The 16,887-nt window shown below is 40.4% G+C and overlaps 1 protein-coding gene across 1 annotated transcript in view; it reads right to left on the bottom strand.

Annotated features, from left to right (window-relative positions):
- pde3b (phosphodiesterase 3B) overlaps positions 1–16,887 on the bottom strand; it is a 50,615-nt gene that overhangs the window by 4,549 nt on the left and 29,179 nt on the right. Inside the window, exons 2-15 of the mRNA XM_086070625.1 lie at positions 16,452–16,502; positions 12,612–12,860; positions 11,073–11,218; positions 9,480–9,580; positions 8,465–8,696; positions 8,288–8,379; positions 6,665–6,807; positions 6,450–6,584; positions 5,889–6,000; positions 5,584–5,697; positions 3,934–4,133; positions 1,932–2,135; positions 1,644–1,805; positions 845–1,118 (exon numbers count right to left, since the gene is read on the bottom strand). Of these exons, the coding sequence (XP_085926751.1) occupies positions 845–1,118; positions 1,644–1,805; positions 1,932–2,135; positions 3,934–4,133; positions 5,584–5,697; positions 5,889–6,000; positions 6,450–6,584; positions 6,665–6,807; positions 8,288–8,379; positions 8,465–8,696; positions 9,480–9,580; positions 11,073–11,218; positions 12,612–12,860; positions 16,452–16,502 (2,215 nt within the window). The remainder of the gene's footprint in view (positions 1–844; positions 1,119–1,643; positions 1,806–1,931; positions 2,136–3,933; positions 4,134–5,583; positions 5,698–5,888; positions 6,001–6,449; positions 6,585–6,664; positions 6,808–8,287; positions 8,380–8,464; positions 8,697–9,479; positions 9,581–11,072; positions 11,219–12,611; positions 12,861–16,451; positions 16,503–16,887) is intronic.

Genomic DNA, 16,887 nt, shown 5'->3' with positions numbered 1-16,887 from the left:
CACCCAAAGTCAGCTGAGACAGGCTCCAACAAACCAAACCAACCCAACCCAACTCAACCCAAACCAAACCAAACCAACCCAACCCATCCATCGCTTATCCTGGGTCGGGTGGCTGGGGCATCAGCTTTAGCAGGGAAGACCAGACTTCCCTCTCCCCAGCCACTTCAACCAGCTCCTCTGGTGGGATCCCAAGGCGTTTCCAGGCCATCTGAGAGACATAGTCACTCGAGCATGTCTTGGGCTGTCCCCGGGGCCTCCTGCCGGTGGGGCATGCCCGGAACACCTCTGCATGGAGGCATCCTTGAAAAATCCAAACCAGATGCCCGAGCCACCTTAGCTGGCTCCCCTCAACGCGGAGGAGCAGCGGCTTGACTCTGAGTCCCTTCCGCATGACCGAGGTTCTTACCCTATTTCTAAGGGACAGCCCGGACACACTGCGGAGGAAACTTATTTTGGCCGCTTGTATCTAGGATTTTGTTCTTTCGGTCACGACCCACTGCTCGTGATCATAGGTGATGGTAGGAACATAGATTGACTGGTGAATCGAGAGCTTTGCCTTTTGACTCAGCTCCTTATTCACCACAACGGACCAATACAGAGTGTGCATCACAGCAGATGCTGCACCGATCCGCCTGTCAATCTCCCGCTCCATCCTGCCTTCACCTGTGAACAAGACCCCAAGATACTTGAACTCACTCACTCGGGGCAAGATCTCATCCCCAACCCGGAGAACCTTGGCGGAGTCCAACCCTCAGCAGAAACGAATCAAACTTACTGATTCTGTCCAAACTCTGACATGATATAAGCAGCAGAAAAAGGACACTTGGTTTTAAAGTTGACTCACTTGGCCGCAGATCCTCATCAAGCTCATCCGTGTCCTCCTCTTCATCATCATCATTTTCATCATCATCCGTGTCCAAGTCCACACGACCCTCGTCATCTTCATCCGATCCATCTCCATTCATCCACTGGCCAGGAAGTAAACCTGCGGCATCGTATGAGTTACAGAGCGGGCCAACGATATGTGTGATGAAGGATTCCTGTAACTTTGCCAACTGTGGGGAGGAGCGGTCCATGAAGGGGCTGATGGGTAACCCCAGGCTCGCTTCTTCATCACCCTAAAGGTAAAAAGAAAAAAGTGGATGAGCTTGCGATGGGTTTTCATATTTTAAATACACTGAAAAGAATGCACTTTAAATGCTTTAGACATTTAGACAAAAGAAAAAAATACATACTTACACACTGCTTTATCATTTTTTACACACTGAACAAGTATAGGTGAGTTGAGAGTTGATTTTAAATGTGTTGAAATGTGTTTGGGAAAGGTAAAACTATAATAATAACTATAATAATAAATAAATAAAAAACCTATGATATGGCAGGCTTTCAAGGGTTGGTCTGGTATCCCCGCGAAAAACGAGTGTTCACATCATCCCAATACTTTTGTCCAATTAGTGAACATTCAGTTGGTGAAATGATTGTAGTCCATGTGTTGAGATGTGAAGTGTGTGGCTTACATGCTAACATCCCAAGAGCAATGATACAGTTAACGAGACTGACATTTTATGAAGTGCTCTTTCCCTGAGTAATATGACCATGCAGCACATAGATGTTGGATGTAGGATGCATGCAGCCTTACGTACCTGCTCATAAAACTCATTGACAATGCCCTCAGTCCATTTCAAATGCAGATCGCGGACTTTGGCTGGCCCGTTGATGTCTGCCAGCTTGATACACACTTGGCACACAAGCAGTCTGTCATTCTCATTGGTCCAGTCAATTCCTGGACTGTTCACATCATTGACCTGAAAGTCAAAGAGACAGGACACTTATTAAACCCATCTGCAGCATCGATCATTAACATCTTCATAATGGTTCAATAAGTTAAACTATGTAAAGACAGTGGTTATCACTTCTAATCATGTAATAACCTTGGAATTGAACTCAGCCAGAAAGTCAAAGTGCTTCTTGAGGTCTGTGGCTAAAATGGCCTCAATGACGAGGAAGCGAAAGCGCTTGAACTCCACATGATCAAGGTTGACCAGGAAGTTAAACTCTGGCCTGGATAGGTAGAGGTTCCAAGCAGACGCAGCGTGGTGGTTCTCCAGCACGGAGCGGTCGTTGTACAGTACCGCCTGTGTTGTACACGAGGGAAGAGCCACAGGTGAGAGTAGGAAACATGACACAGAGACTTCAGTAAAATCTGACAAAATAAAAATGTGTAGGACTTTGTGCAAAAATACATTTAAGATGTTTGTTTGACCTTGCTGTTTTCTACCAGGAGCCTGAAGGTTTTGTGCACAGACTGCTATTTTGCACTGTTCATAATTCCCTCCACCAGCTTATGTAAGGAATAGGATCCAGTTACAGCTGAGGAAAAACAGCCGCTAAGCATAATTCTACCACCCCCCCATGCACTGTAGGTATGGTGTTCTTTTGGTCATGAGCTTTGTTGTTCCTGGAAATTATTGCCCAAAATAACAATCTTGTTTTCTTCAGCTGGGGAGTTAAGAAGGAATTGTGAACAGTTCAAAATGGTATTCAATGTTAGCACAAAATGTTCAAGCTTCAGCTAGAAAGTCAAGAAATCTGTCTGCCTACTCGAACATATGACATGTATTTAGGGTAAACAGTCATTTTATGTGGTGGCAGGTGTGTGCTGACTCTTATTTAACATGTATTTATGTGATTGGTTAATTCTGAACAACTACATCCCAGATATAAGAGGGTGTGTGCACTTGCACAACCACGTTATTTCACCTGGTGCGTTTCTAAAGCAAGAAACTTAGAGAGCCACACTTTCGAGCACCAAATATCTTTTGCCAGACATGTTTGTCAACATCATCCGTGATCAATAGGTTCAGGGTCCCCTGTCTTTGCTCTTAACCCACTTTCCTATTTGAACAGGGGCACATAGCTGACCTTATCAACTTTCGCATCACAGTATGAGACAGACACTGAATATGTGGACTTCATCTCTTAACAATGGAATATCCCTTTCCAACATATCCAATAATTAAAGGGTCACAAAGAATCGGGTGCTTCTTTAGTCCATATTCCACTCTTGCATCCCATTTCAATAATTCATCCAAGTGGCTTTAAGTGCTCTTCCTGACAGTTGAATGTAGACTTGTGCCAAGACAAATGAATAAGGTTCTTTTTTCCACTTTGTTAAAATGGATATGGTGCAGTTGAATGTCTTTCTCCTTTACTATGGTTTTCGTGCCATCACATCACTCAGGCAAAGGTTACCGTAAACAAGGAGAAAGTAATAGCATCTTTGTGAAACCCAAAAAGCTTGACTTTGAGTCACGAGGCATGTAAAGCGAAGTCATGTCAGGTTAATAACAACTATCTGGTTAAAACTTAACCGTGAGCATCGATGTGAGGTTTCCTATTTATATTTTTATTCCCCTCATAGGTGCTGCTGTTTGTTTGTGCAGTCACCTATTTCTAGCTGTTTCTCTAGTCGGCAGCGATACAATAGCTTCAATGTGTCACTCTAATTTATGTGTGCGACCTTAAAAGGAACACACGACTCAACGTTCCTTTTCCTTCATTCTATGAGGCAGTGTGTATGATCATTAAAAGTGCAAACATCAATGCCATCTGATTCCCTGAAAAAAGGTTTAAGACGATTAAGTATCAAAATAATGACATACCCTGTATCCAGGAAACAAGTCCAAAATAGTGCCGTGTTTACGCACTCAATAGGTTACAGTGATGACAAAAAAATGTCCAATATGGCAGCATACAGGATATGTAATTACTTCAACAAGTGTACATAAAACTCTATTCAGGGAATCAGATGCCATTGATATTTGCACTTTTAATGTCCACACTGGCTCATAGAATGAAGGAAAAGTAACATTGACTCGTGTTTTCTTGTAACTTTTATGAACACATGTAAACTAAATAGCGGGATTGGTTTACCTGAGGCGCATTAGTGGCAACTAGAAAGGCATTAGTGCGACCCGGGTGGTCATAGTCGTGCATTGCAGCTGCTACATATAGGGCCATGAGCTCCAGAGCAGGGATGTTCCAAGCCAGACAGCCGTAGCTGTCATCTGATATAGAGGAACTCTTGGATGAGGCGTATGATATCCTGCCAGGAGAGATCCCACTGTCTGAGTCTAGAACACAAAGTGTTAATAGACACATGTTAAAGAGTCTTGGGATTTCAACACCAATAACCCTGCTTCGATGGTACCCATAACATGTTGTATATTGGACACTTACAAAAATAGCTGCAGGTAGAACACAATAATGTTAAATATACAGCAGAAATATAATTTAAGGGAATATTTATTGGGGGGCGGGGGGGGGGGGGTTGTCTGGTTGGAACTGTCAAACTACTTGCAGGAATTGTATAAAAAATTTTAAGCACATGGGTAGATTTTTCTTTTTTGCTGTGATCTGATTTTGCATAGACTGAGAAAGTGACATAGCAGGTGCATCAAATTTGCTTTAACTGCACTGCTTTGCAGTTTACAGAAAATTAAATCATATTAGAAATTGTTGACTGGAGGTTTACTGTGACAATACTTAACCTGGGGCAGCGATATATTAGTCTTTTGCTAACCACTAACAGAAAACAAGCAGTTGCGGCAACACTTACCTATTATTATTTTTTAACTTCCTTACGCTAAATGTTTTAAAAGTTTACTGTCTAATGTTTTCACATTGTCAATGTATGTTCTTTTAGTACATTTTGTAACCTACTTTTGTTTTCTCTTTTTTGCTCTGTTAACTACTGTATTTGTCTATGCTTATAGGTGTTGTTGTTCCTCTTGTAAAGTACATTGAGTTGTCTTGTGTAAGAAATGTGCTATACAAATAAACTTGCCTTGCCTGCAAGTGAGTCACAGGCCTCGTCACATCTTTTTTTTTTTTTTTTCGTTTCTCAGCGCCTGATTCTTGCTGCTGTTTTCGACCCATGGCGTCAATATTCTGTGTACAAAATAGTGTATTTCGCCGAATAGATGTATTTGCGTGAAAATATTCCTGTGTAAACTGTTGCCAAGGAGGGGACTGGGAAGTGGACCGGAGAGTCATTTGGCACGAGCACCCGGGGAGACAGCGGTGTGAGGTCACGTCATGACGAGAGGAGAGATGAAGGCAAATGCCAACTGTCTGATTAATCCATTACTTTATTCGTGCAATTTTCTTGTTCGAACAATAACATGGCATAGGTCTCTAAAAAAAAAAAGAAAGAAAGAAAAAAAGACAGTTTGGTGCCCTTTAGGACCAGGTCGTGCCCTACGCACAGTGCGTTATGAGCATATCAGAAGTGGCGGCCCTGCTTGGGGGCACACATGCAGCCCAACAATTGCATTTAAATGATCAAAAGTCCTGCATTATATGTTGCATTGATTTAGCCCTAATTTCCGTCCATTGCGATAATTAGCCAGTTAATGGTTTAGTTAAAATTATAAATACAGTATATAATAATAATTTATTAAAATAAACTATTTTACATAGGCATTTACCTTTTTTTCCCCCCACTTAACTTACAAATAATTTGGCCACAACGGTCCATAAAAAAAAAAATCTAATGCAATTGGGTGCTCAGTTGAAGTTCACCTGTGTCACTTCCGGTCACATGCTCACTGTGGATCTGCTGGAACCCAGGGATTGGTCGAGTGGTCAGGTACCATACAGCATGGAGCACATCAGTAGCATGGACTCGGTTATGATCTGTGGGCATTCCAACCAAATAAATAAGCTGTAAGTTGACTGCGTTAGGCTACATGAGCAACTTTGCAACACAGGAGCTACTGAGCTCTTAGAGCAAGAGACATGAGCACATTGTGATGGCACATGAACAAACAGTTAACAAACATAAATCTTGAGCATTTCTGGAGGCCTAGCGCTGTGTGAACACTCACAGGGAATGTCCCTGTAGCCATTTTCCAGAGCAAAGAAGTATGTCATGAACTCCCTCACAGGGATCTTGAATATTTCAAACAGACACGTATCCTGGAAAAGGGTGTAAGTCACCTGGGGAAATACAGACCATCTTTACTGAAACACACATCAGAACACAAGGTAACCACAGCGCCACCATTAGTCAAAAGCTAGCATATGCAGCATATAACATTAAAATCTGCCTAGAGCTACGCGTTTGCCAGGCTTAGGCTAAAATTTCAAACTAAAATTAATTATAATTTGTAAACTAGAGGCTATAGGGCAAGCAGATTTGAAGCAGCTTGCTCAAATCCAATGTAGCCGGTTAAAGTCTTCTTTCTAAGCTCTAAATTAGCCTAACATTGACAAATGGCTAGTTTTGGCTATTTACACTTAACAGACATGCTGATGGAAACAAACAAACTACACTGAATTGATCTTTTCTACAAGATATTTATCAGGAGGGGACACACATAGTGACCACAGCCTCAGAACACAACAAAAAAACGAACAAGAGAACACGTTTGTATCACAGTACTAACATAGCTGAGTAGACTTCCTGTCTTTCCTCCTGTTTTGTCCACCAGGTCAAAAATCTGGAAGTTCCAGGTATTCATCCTCTCCATGAGGGCCTCATGATCTTCCAGCATCGGGTCTAGTCGAAACTCCTGATCACCCTGGAGGAGACCAATCAAGCATTATTATCTTTCATTGTGAAGATTCATTATGGTTGCTGTGACTCTGGGATATAACTTACCCCCAATTCCTGAGTCTGCTTCTCTGTGCTGGGGCTCTGTTCCTCCTCAGCATGGTTCTGCTTGCCTGTGATCTCAGTCTCTCCAGGTAGGTCCACACTCTCCTCCCTGATTAAAGGTTCGCCTAGGAACTCTAGACCTTCACCTGTTGCTCCCATAAAAAGAAGAAAATTACAAACTGAACTCACCTTTTCTACACATATTTGAGTCATAGACACACACACCTATTCGTTTTTTTCCCTCACAATATTCCTGTCCACCATGAAGAGAGGGGGTCCAACTTTTTTAAAAGTTTTTTTATTATAATACATTCGCCACTAGATAGCAGTCATTGGTTTGTTGCACTTGCACCAGCGTCTTATAATGCCCTACACTGCAACGTGAGTAGGCGTAATGTTTTTGTTGTTGAAGATTTTGAATGACATGCAGGACAAACATAGCAACTAAAATAATGAAAACATTTTTAATTAGTTCATTTTTGTAGAGAAAATCAGATCTCTCACTTAATGTTGGTTTGCTGTTCACCAGTTTTGTGCTGTACTTGAATGGTCATTTTTATGCACAAGAGATCTTTGCACTCACTTTATAAATGTTTCATTAAAAAAAATTTAAACACAGTGTGCGGTTCTGTTTTAATTGTTCAAACCCTTTGTTGTTGAAGGCTGGATCATTTATACATGCATTGAGAAGCATATGAATAATGAAACATACTAGGATGCTGTGATGAACATTGGTTCAGTAAAAAAAAAAAATGACATATGCACGTAGTGTCAATACTTAAAATGGCATTTTTGTCATAAATCTGGGACTTGTTGGAGCATCCCTGAGATATTTACATACACATATAAACATCTTGTCTATGGCAACAATTACTCATACAGCTGTGGTTGTTGTGAAAGTGCTATTTAAAAAATCTTGAGTTGAATTATTGAGTCATTGTCATTTGTAAACTCACTCAAATAAATAAATACACAATTGTTAGGCGTCGTCTTCGTCTCATAATGTCAAAATGTGAAAAGCAGAATGAAGAAGAGTGTTTACATATCAATTGTAATTACACCAAGAAATTTATTGATCAATTAATAGAACAAACACCTATTGCGGTTTTTTTTGCCATTCAGGTTCTTGTTTGAGAATGCCAAGTTGTGTAAAATGCTAATACTTTGAATAGTTGGACATCATGTTTTCAAGACGCTACTAACTTAAAAAAAAAACTCACCAAAGCAGAACAGAATTACTTGGGTGCTATTTGGTGGTGTCATGGAAGTACAGCATATTGATTTGAGATGAAGACTGATTTGGGCATTGATTAATTTCGACATAAATAGAGCTCTGCCGCCATCTTGTGATATTTAACATAAACTACAAAATTTTTTGGGGGGGTGGGGGTTGTATGGCCGTTAATTACTCCCATATCTTCACATAATTCATTTTAGGTTTATCCTGAAATTTCACCCGAAAGCCAAATATTCCTAACATTTTGTGAGCAGTGCATGTACACACACACACACCCTGAAAAGGGTAGAACTACCCTCTATAAACTTACTAATGGAAGGTGTTGCTCTCAGGCCACTCTTCTCTAATCTCACCATATCATAATGTCTATTATTAGTCATTTTATTTACCTGAGCGCCTGCGTTGGGCCTCGCTGAGGAAGGGCTGATGGAGATCCCCCAAATCGCTACTGGAAACCCCTTTTGGCATCTGACGCCCACAGCTGGCGTGGACAAGTCAAGTCTTGTGCATGACTTATAATTCAACAATTATGAGTAAGAAATTCCTAGTAGTTTTTTTTTTTTTACCTGGTGCAAAGAGGTAAAGTGGAGCTGCGGAATGCCTGCTGGAAGTCACACAAGCTCAGCGTATAGCTCAAAGGCTTGTGCAGGTTCAGGTTGACACTTGGCTTTGTCAGGAAGTCCGCTGTGTCTGGGAACTCCACAGGCGACCGAGTGACAAGGGATGATGAAGAACCTGTGGTTACAGACGAAGGACAGTGGCTGGGAGTAGTGACGGGACTCAGACTAGGAGAGGCCCCTGATGATGGAAAGAAAAAGGGTTAATTAGTCAAACCATCTTTAGTGCATTTCTTTATTTTTCCAGGGCTGTATGCAGAAAATAATAAATTGGCAAAAATATATTATGCTCTGTGCCAGATTATAGTTTTGAAGCCAATTTCCATCTGCAGCTCCTGTGGAAAGTGATAAATAAAATTAAGAAAATGGTCTAAAAGTTAAGTTAAAAGAGAACAAGATTATTTTTTGGGAACCTATCCGCCATTATTCGCTACAAATTGTGGCTTGTATTTGTGTTCAGGCAAAAGCAATTATAGTAATACTGTGGCACCATCTGGTGGAATCTTGGTGGTGTTAGGTTTATTTTAGTGGCAGTGTTTCTTCATCCGCGTTTGAGTTGTCCCTTTGTCGGCAGTCCGTGAATGCACCTTGTGGACAGTCAAAAGTATAACTGAAAGTTTCTATTCCTCTCCTGATGCAGCCACAAAAGCCCATGTTAGTCTACTTTGCAGTTACACTTTGCTTGAATTCCCCCAAAAATATTATTATGAGTAAATGACAAAAGGACAGTTTATTAACTTAATACAATTCATATACAATGATTGGACGAATATTTGCTTGTCCAAGTGTAATGCGACATCATGGAACAATATGAGTTCTGGAAAATTGTGATGAGTCCTTGCTGTAGTCTCGCCACCCTCTTACTCCATCTGCCACCGCCAAAACATCAGCAGATTTGTGTCGGCTGATGATGCACGTGAGCTCTGTTGGAACTGTGTCAGAAAGCTCTGCAATTGGGTCCCACCTGCTCTCCTGGATCCTGCATGGTAGGTGAGGGTGACAGAAGAAGACCTCTGCTTGGGAATGGTGAGCAGGTTTGCATTTGGCCCATTGGGCAGTCCTGAACTGGATACAACAAACAAACACAATGTCAATTATAGTTACCAGACCTTTGACTTAACCCAAATGATGGTGCAGCTAATAAGATGCAGAAGTACTGGCATCTTGTGGACCACGATGGATACTACAGTTATGTGATCTCTTCCTGAATAGTAAGACTAGGTTAATTTAACAAGACTAGGGGCCTCTTCGGAAAGTCAAACCTCTTAATCTTTATGCCACCTATCCTTAACCTTTGTTGGATTACGTCATCAAGTAAAGGACAAATGAAAAGGTGCTTCCTTTCGAAAAGACATCATACTTTCGCCCAAATTTGACTCCACTTTTCCTAACTGACCTCATTGTGCGATGGCAAGTATTGCTGACAGAAGTCTCGCGCTTGCGGACCTAACCTGCAAAATATTAATTTAATGAAAAAAATACAGTTACAAATTGTTGTTTTTGTAAAGGATCTTTGGTTATGTTTTTCGTTGATTCTGTAATTTTCAAATAAATAATGGAAAGGTATCTATAATTTTATTTTCGTCCCTTTGCTCCGTATATTTCTTGTTTTCATTGACTATAAACTTGTGATACAATAAAGTTTTGTTACTATTTTTATTAGTGTTTATTTTGAAAGTCTAGAGCATGAAACTCAAGAGTCGTTGCATAGTCTGTCAACTATACCTGTGCCCTGTTGCTTCAAATCTTGCTGTCATAAAGAAATGTGGGTAAAATCCTTTCGTAAAGGTTGGTCAGACTTAGAACAAAGTAACTTTTGCTAAAGGTGGCTTAAAGGTGACATACAGGCACCTTTCATGAACATTAGTAGAATTTGAATGCTACTATCTTCCAAGGACTTCCGGGTTGTCTTGTTCAGATAGGATAGGGAAGGAAATTCCGAGGCAAAAACGAGAATGCAAAGAGGCCCTTGGTTTATGCTCAGATGATAAACGGCATCACAAATGTCAATAACTATCTGCCCTGGATTTAAAAAAAAAAATAGTTGTGGGGGGACAAAAGAGACCTAAAATTTGTGTTTTGATATAAATACAGTACCCTCTTGCTATGATGTCAAACATACTGCTGAAGGATGTCTCGTCCGATTCCAAATTATTAAAAAAAAAATATATCTTTGTGTGCTGCATTTGCACAGCAATTGAGTAACTTCTAATCTTAGCGATTTTTATTTATTATCCATTCAATATTTACACAACAGGCAACTACACAGTAAAGGAAACATCTTTGTTTTATAACACAGACATATGTTGCTGTGCATGGTCTACGTTCAAATACAAATTAAATTCTCAGCTAACATAGAATATGTGGGTTGTAATTAAAATGTGTTCAACTAAAACACACCAGTGACACCACAAACGAATCAATGCAAATTTTCATCCCAGGTGTGATGGATTTTAGGAATTTAGGGAAAGAGGAGCAGCTACAAAAGAGTGTTTTGTTTTGGTGTGCAAAAATGTGGCTGTGTGACAACAGCAAAGACTGCGCGTTGTGTTGATACCTAATCAAGTTAAGGTCAGGGTGGGATCTCTTGCCGGTGTTACGTTCCCACCGTGACGAAAGTGTGTCGATAGGAGGCAGCACAGAAGAGGAGGTAGAACTCCGCCTAGGCTGAGGAGTAGGGAGGCTGTTTCTGCTGCTTAAACCCTGTAAGAGTAGATCATGTTTAGTTAGTATGAATACATATTACATCAATGTAACTATATAGCTTTGATTCTAAATTGCTTTTATTGTGACTGAAGTTACCTCCACACTTTTTGTCATCTTACGCATGCATCGCCAAAACATCATAAGTCACAATTTGGTAAATTTAATATTTAGTCCACACTCGGGTGTTATTTTTTTTACCAAAAGGTTTTAAAAATGGCTTAATCTCTTTGAGGATGCAATGTTAATAGTTGAATAAACATGACGTTTTTGGGGTCTCCTGAAAAGTGATGACATTGGAAGTAAAGGATTTTGGATATAGTAAAACTTGTCAACAGAATGATTTATATATGATACAAGATTTAAGTTAATCCCTTACATATGTCCACAAGAAATTAGTCCTTCCACAACGCAATCCACAAACAATTACGACAATTTGATATTAAGCTTATGATATTGGCAAAAAAATAGCTTCATTTAGCATAATTTACAGGATGAAAGGGCATATATTTTGGGTAAGCCAACATAATTTTCTTCAAAAGAAGAAATGCTTGGCGATAGATGTCTCCCGACCAATTTTTGAGACAGAATGTGTATCATATTCTTTCATACATTTTCAACCAACACAACATTCATGTATGCTTCAAACCTGATAACACCTTGAGTCAAAGACTGGAATACACCAAAGACTGGACACTCCGTAATCAGAAAAGCAATGTGGTGTAAGCATTCAAGTGCAGTGAGGAATGCACAGATACAGTACATTGCTGCCGTTGGGTCAAAACTTTGTACCTCCAAAATCGTCACTTTTCACGAGTACCCAAAAATGGCATGTTTGTTCAGTCTTTAACATTGTGTCATCAAAGAAAACAAGCTATTTTTCAACACTTTAGATTGGTCAATAATTTGTAGAAATGACACCGACGTGTGGACTGACCAAAAATATAGATTCTTGAGAAAATATGTCATTTGCTAAATTGTGACTTACGAGGTTTCGGCCCAACGCCAGCGATATATTGAGGAAACTAACGTTTGCAAACCACTCGGTTAGGTGATATTAGCTATTTACCAAGAGGATTATGCAAAAACTACAGTGCGTAACCAATTTCAAAATTTACAGTGAGGTGGTACATGAAGCAAGAAAATCAGGATAAGGATATGGTGTGATTATTTTTTTATTTTTATTTTTTTTTACAGTTCACTTGAATTGAGGCCAATGGGGGCAGTGACCTGGCTAGTGCTACCATCACCTATTGATAGGAAGTAGACTGTGCGGGAAAGGATTTTGTCAAATGAAAATACATTTAGAAGAATTGTTCTAGCGGTTTGGTTGTGCACTCTATTAAAAGCTATTCTACTTATGATCATGTATTTTCCTAAAGGGTATACCCACCTTAATGGTTTTGCGTTCACTCCTCTCTACTGAGTCATCCACCTCGCCACAGGGGTAAAAGCCGGGGAAAGGGGTGAAAGGGTTGACCCGGGGGCGGCATGACCCTGAGAAGGTCCCCATGAGGCTGGAGATGCTGTGCAGGGTTGAGATGTTGTGGGGCGACAAGGACGAATCCATTAAGAGCTCTGACACCAAGTTCCTGGCCTCGTTGATGACTGACAGGTCGACGCCATTGCCGCTCGCTGCGCCCTGACATGCATTAAGGGAAGGAGAGTCAAGGCAGCATCAGAGATCTACGACAATGCATACGAGTCAGTTAGAAGACAAAACACGTTTCAATCAATAAGTTCCATTGTGCAATGTGCATGTAGTCATCTCTATAGTTTAAGACTAGTAGGGCTCCAACAATTACTCAAATAACATCCCAATGACAAAAAAAGTCCAAGCAAAAACATCTGCTTTGAATCTTTGCAGTGATCAGTTTTCCACAAAGATTAATATTACTGCAGTCGCACGCACCACTGGCTGTAGCCAGCTAACTCTACACTTTTCCTCACTGATGCCCATGTCACTCACCAGTCTGGTGGTCTTGTCAAGTTAGACTTTAGAATAAATATGACAAACACTATGCCAAAGTCAGTGTTACTGTTTTGTCAAATCAATGGCACGCATTATTGAACATCTTAATGTGATTATGTAAACGATTATGTTCTCGGATACAAATATTTTCAAATTTATGAAATGATTAAATTCACCTGTGCTTAAATTATTTTCAAAATAAACATGTTCAATAACGAGACTTTCACTTGTGTATATTGTGTACCAATTTTTGCAACATTGCAATATTACATGTTGAGAACCAATCTCATTTTCAGCTAATGGCTGACATTTAAGGAAGAATTTTGCAGTATAAAAATACTGTATGGAACATGTTGCACTCAAACAAAACCCAAAGTTTTCTAAGAAATCTGATGGGGTGTGTACTCATTTATTTTGATCATTGTAACACAAACTGAAAACAGAACATTTTGGGCGTTTCTTCAATCATCACATAACCAAAAGTGTTTGGTATGGGGAAGTTAAGGTTTCCAATTACTGTAACCCAACTTGCATGTTTTGGGATTGTAGTAAGAAACCTTGAAAAATCCCACACACGCATGGGGAGAACAAGCAACACAAAGATGTTTCAATGAATCAGGATCTCCTAACTGTGCAGCAGACATGTAACCAGTAACTCACCATGCTGTCCTAAAATTATGAGTATAAGTTATAATATAAGTTATTTTCTACTACTCTACTACCCCTTCAATCAAAAAAAAATACGAGTCCAATTGAGCAGTAATTTTACCATGAGTTGCAACTTGTTTCTTAACTTGGTCATACGTTTAAAATTGTGGGTTAATTCACCATGTTTGTGTTTTTGTTTTTTTTGAAACTATGTTTGTATTTGTATTACTACTGTATATTCTTCAAACAATAGTGTCTGTGTTATGTTAAGTGGGATGAGGAGGTGGGCCCAAATGTGAGGAAGCAGGTTGAGGAGGTAGAGGAGAAGTCCAAACGTGATTTTAATTAACAAAAACAAACTCCAAGAATCAAGTGATAAAAGACGTGGGAGGAACGACAGGGCAAAACAAAACAAAAAAAACGGCAGCATGACAGGAGAAAATAACAATGCTTCGACGCAGACAAAGCGGAGACAAGAGACTAAGGCCCCGTCCAGACGGAAGCAAAGCCGGCTTCGTTCCTCAAACAAATCTCATACACACAGAAGCATTTCAAGACTTGCATGTGTCCAAAAGAAGACGCTGAGGATGTTTAAAGGCTGTAATGTATATGCCAAGCTGGAGTGGCACTGTAGCGCAGCCACGGGGAGTTAACGGAAAGCGTAGAGGAAGAATCAGCGAAAAAGACCAACACTTTTTTTTCTAACTTTATTGCAATCGACAGAACAAACATGGCTTTGCATGTATCAAAACAACATGAAAAAAACGAACACAGGAGAAGTGACAATGGCGGGTGATTCAAGTACAACACCGCTTGTTGAACGTGGGAAGCAAAATATTTTGCTGCAAAACCATAAGCAAGCTAAGGGGGCTGCGCAAAACGACTACGACACGGCTATCCGCCATTGTTGTTGACAGAATGACGGTTCGCGCGCAGTCACACAAAAATTGCCGCATACATCATCAATCTGCTGACAATGCGTCGTCATCGAGCTGCGACCATTACATCATCAGTGGAGGAGTATCCTGCGTATGGTGTCAAGATGGATGCGTACGGGCGCGTTTTGAAATCTTTTCACTCTGGAGCCCGGTTTCAAAAGTGATCGGTTTCAAGCTCCAAAACCGCACCGTCGTGTGGACGAACGGCCTAAACGTTAAGAAACGTGTGAGGATACATTGAATCTGGCTTTCGTGTGGACGGGGCCTAAATACACACATACTAATTGACACAATGAGAGACACCTGGGCAAGACAAGTGGCAGAGGGTGCTGATAAGTTGACACAAGGAAGGGCAGGCAAACACAGGTGGACATGACAATGCTTGACAAGACCAGGGATGCACACAAGGACAAGATAACAAAACACAGATCATAACTGAAACTAAGGCCCCGTCCACACGAAAGCCAGTTTCAATGTATCCTCACAAGTTTAGGCCGTTCGTCCACACGATGGTGCGGTTTCGGAGCTTGAAACCGATCACTTTTGAAACCGGGCTCCAGAGTGGAAATATTTTCAAAACGCGTCCCATACGCGTCCGTCTGGACACCAACGACCTAAGTTAACATAAACTAAAAAAACATGACCAAAGCAAATCAAACTAAACAAGACCCAACCTAAACCATGACAGTCTGCGTATTTGCCTTTTGTCGAATATGTTAGTTCTACACCAATTGCACACATTGGCAGCTCCTTTATTTTTTGTTTTATTTGTCATCATCATCATCATAAATTATTATTATTATTATTATTAGTGTTGTTCCGATACCGATATCGGCAGAGGCCCTAAATCCTGCATTAAAACAGTGGTACTGGTATCGGTGAGTACTAACAAGTAACATGCCGATACCATTAATTCTGACGCTAATATAGGACTTTGGATGCAGCATCTTGTGTCTTGCTCATGCACGACATTCACTGATGTGTGACATGTTCACTGCATGCCGAGCTAGGACATCCTATTGGCCCTTGAATGCTCTGAACAAATGGCAGGACAGCTTTTTCATGTTGAGGAAAAAAACAACGTAGGTATCGGTATGGTATTGGCATCGGCCGATACTGCAAAGCTGGGTATCAGTATCGGGGCCAAAAAACGGTATCAAAACAACCCTAATTATTATTATCATTATCATTTTTTTTTTAAGAATAGTAGGAGTCTGTCCATGTCACACAGAAAGTCGCTTTATTTTGTGTTTTAAGCCTTCAATTGTATGGGAGACAGTAATGTTCAAAATAATATTTAATACCTGAAAATTGAATGGAATAGACAGGACTATTAATTTGATCTCTTAGTGTAACCCCAAATTGTCCCATAATAAATCAATAAAACAGGAACTGAATGGGACTTTGAGCTGAGGGAGAAAAATTCTTTGACAGGGTAAACAGGTTCCTAGAGGAGGGGGAATGTCTGAGTGTGATAAAATGTGGCAAGTCAACAATGTCAAGGTCATTATGTACCAGCTTTCAAACAGTGTGTGTGTGTGGGTGTGTGGGTGTGCGCGCGCAAGAGTACAAGTACCAGCAACTGGTGACTTGACGGAGCTGACACCATCTCTTATTAAGGTCAATAAGCATGATTGATACTGTATTTGTATGTGTAATGAGAGGCCTGACTGACCTGATACTGTGGTTTGTACCAGTGTTTCAGATCCCAGTCCCACAGGATCATCTGAAAAGGAGAGTCACAAACATGTGTAATTATTAAGTGGGTGTTAGCTGGCAGCATAACTTTTACAAGCTAAAATAAATGCTACATTGCAGATTTTTACAGTGAGGCACTGGAAGGTCAGCATTAAGACAACCTTCTGTTAGTCCATTCTTCTTCTTATCTAAATACACAGTGCAGTATGAGTTTACATGAAGGATTTGATGCACGGCACGATACAATTCACACAGCAGGTATGCAAATGCATGCTGCCTTACTGAAAGCAGACTGAGGAAGAAAAGTAAACCACTAAAACCACAGCAGTGCCTCTACAATGGTGCTATGGGATCTTATCTGGCGGCAACTACGTCAATCGTCCGCATTTCCATGCTATCTGTTAGTAACCAAA

The sequence above is a fragment of the Leptonotus elevatus genome, chromosome 3 (genome assembly GCF_054856555.1).
Source record: "Leptonotus elevatus isolate MCC_2025b chromosome 3, RoL_Lele_1.0, whole genome shotgun sequence".
Taxonomy (NCBI): Eukaryota; Metazoa; Chordata; class Actinopteri; order Syngnathiformes; family Syngnathidae; genus Leptonotus; species Leptonotus elevatus.
Note: the sequence above shows the minus strand (reverse complement) of the source record. Positions and strands in the feature narration are given on the sequence as shown.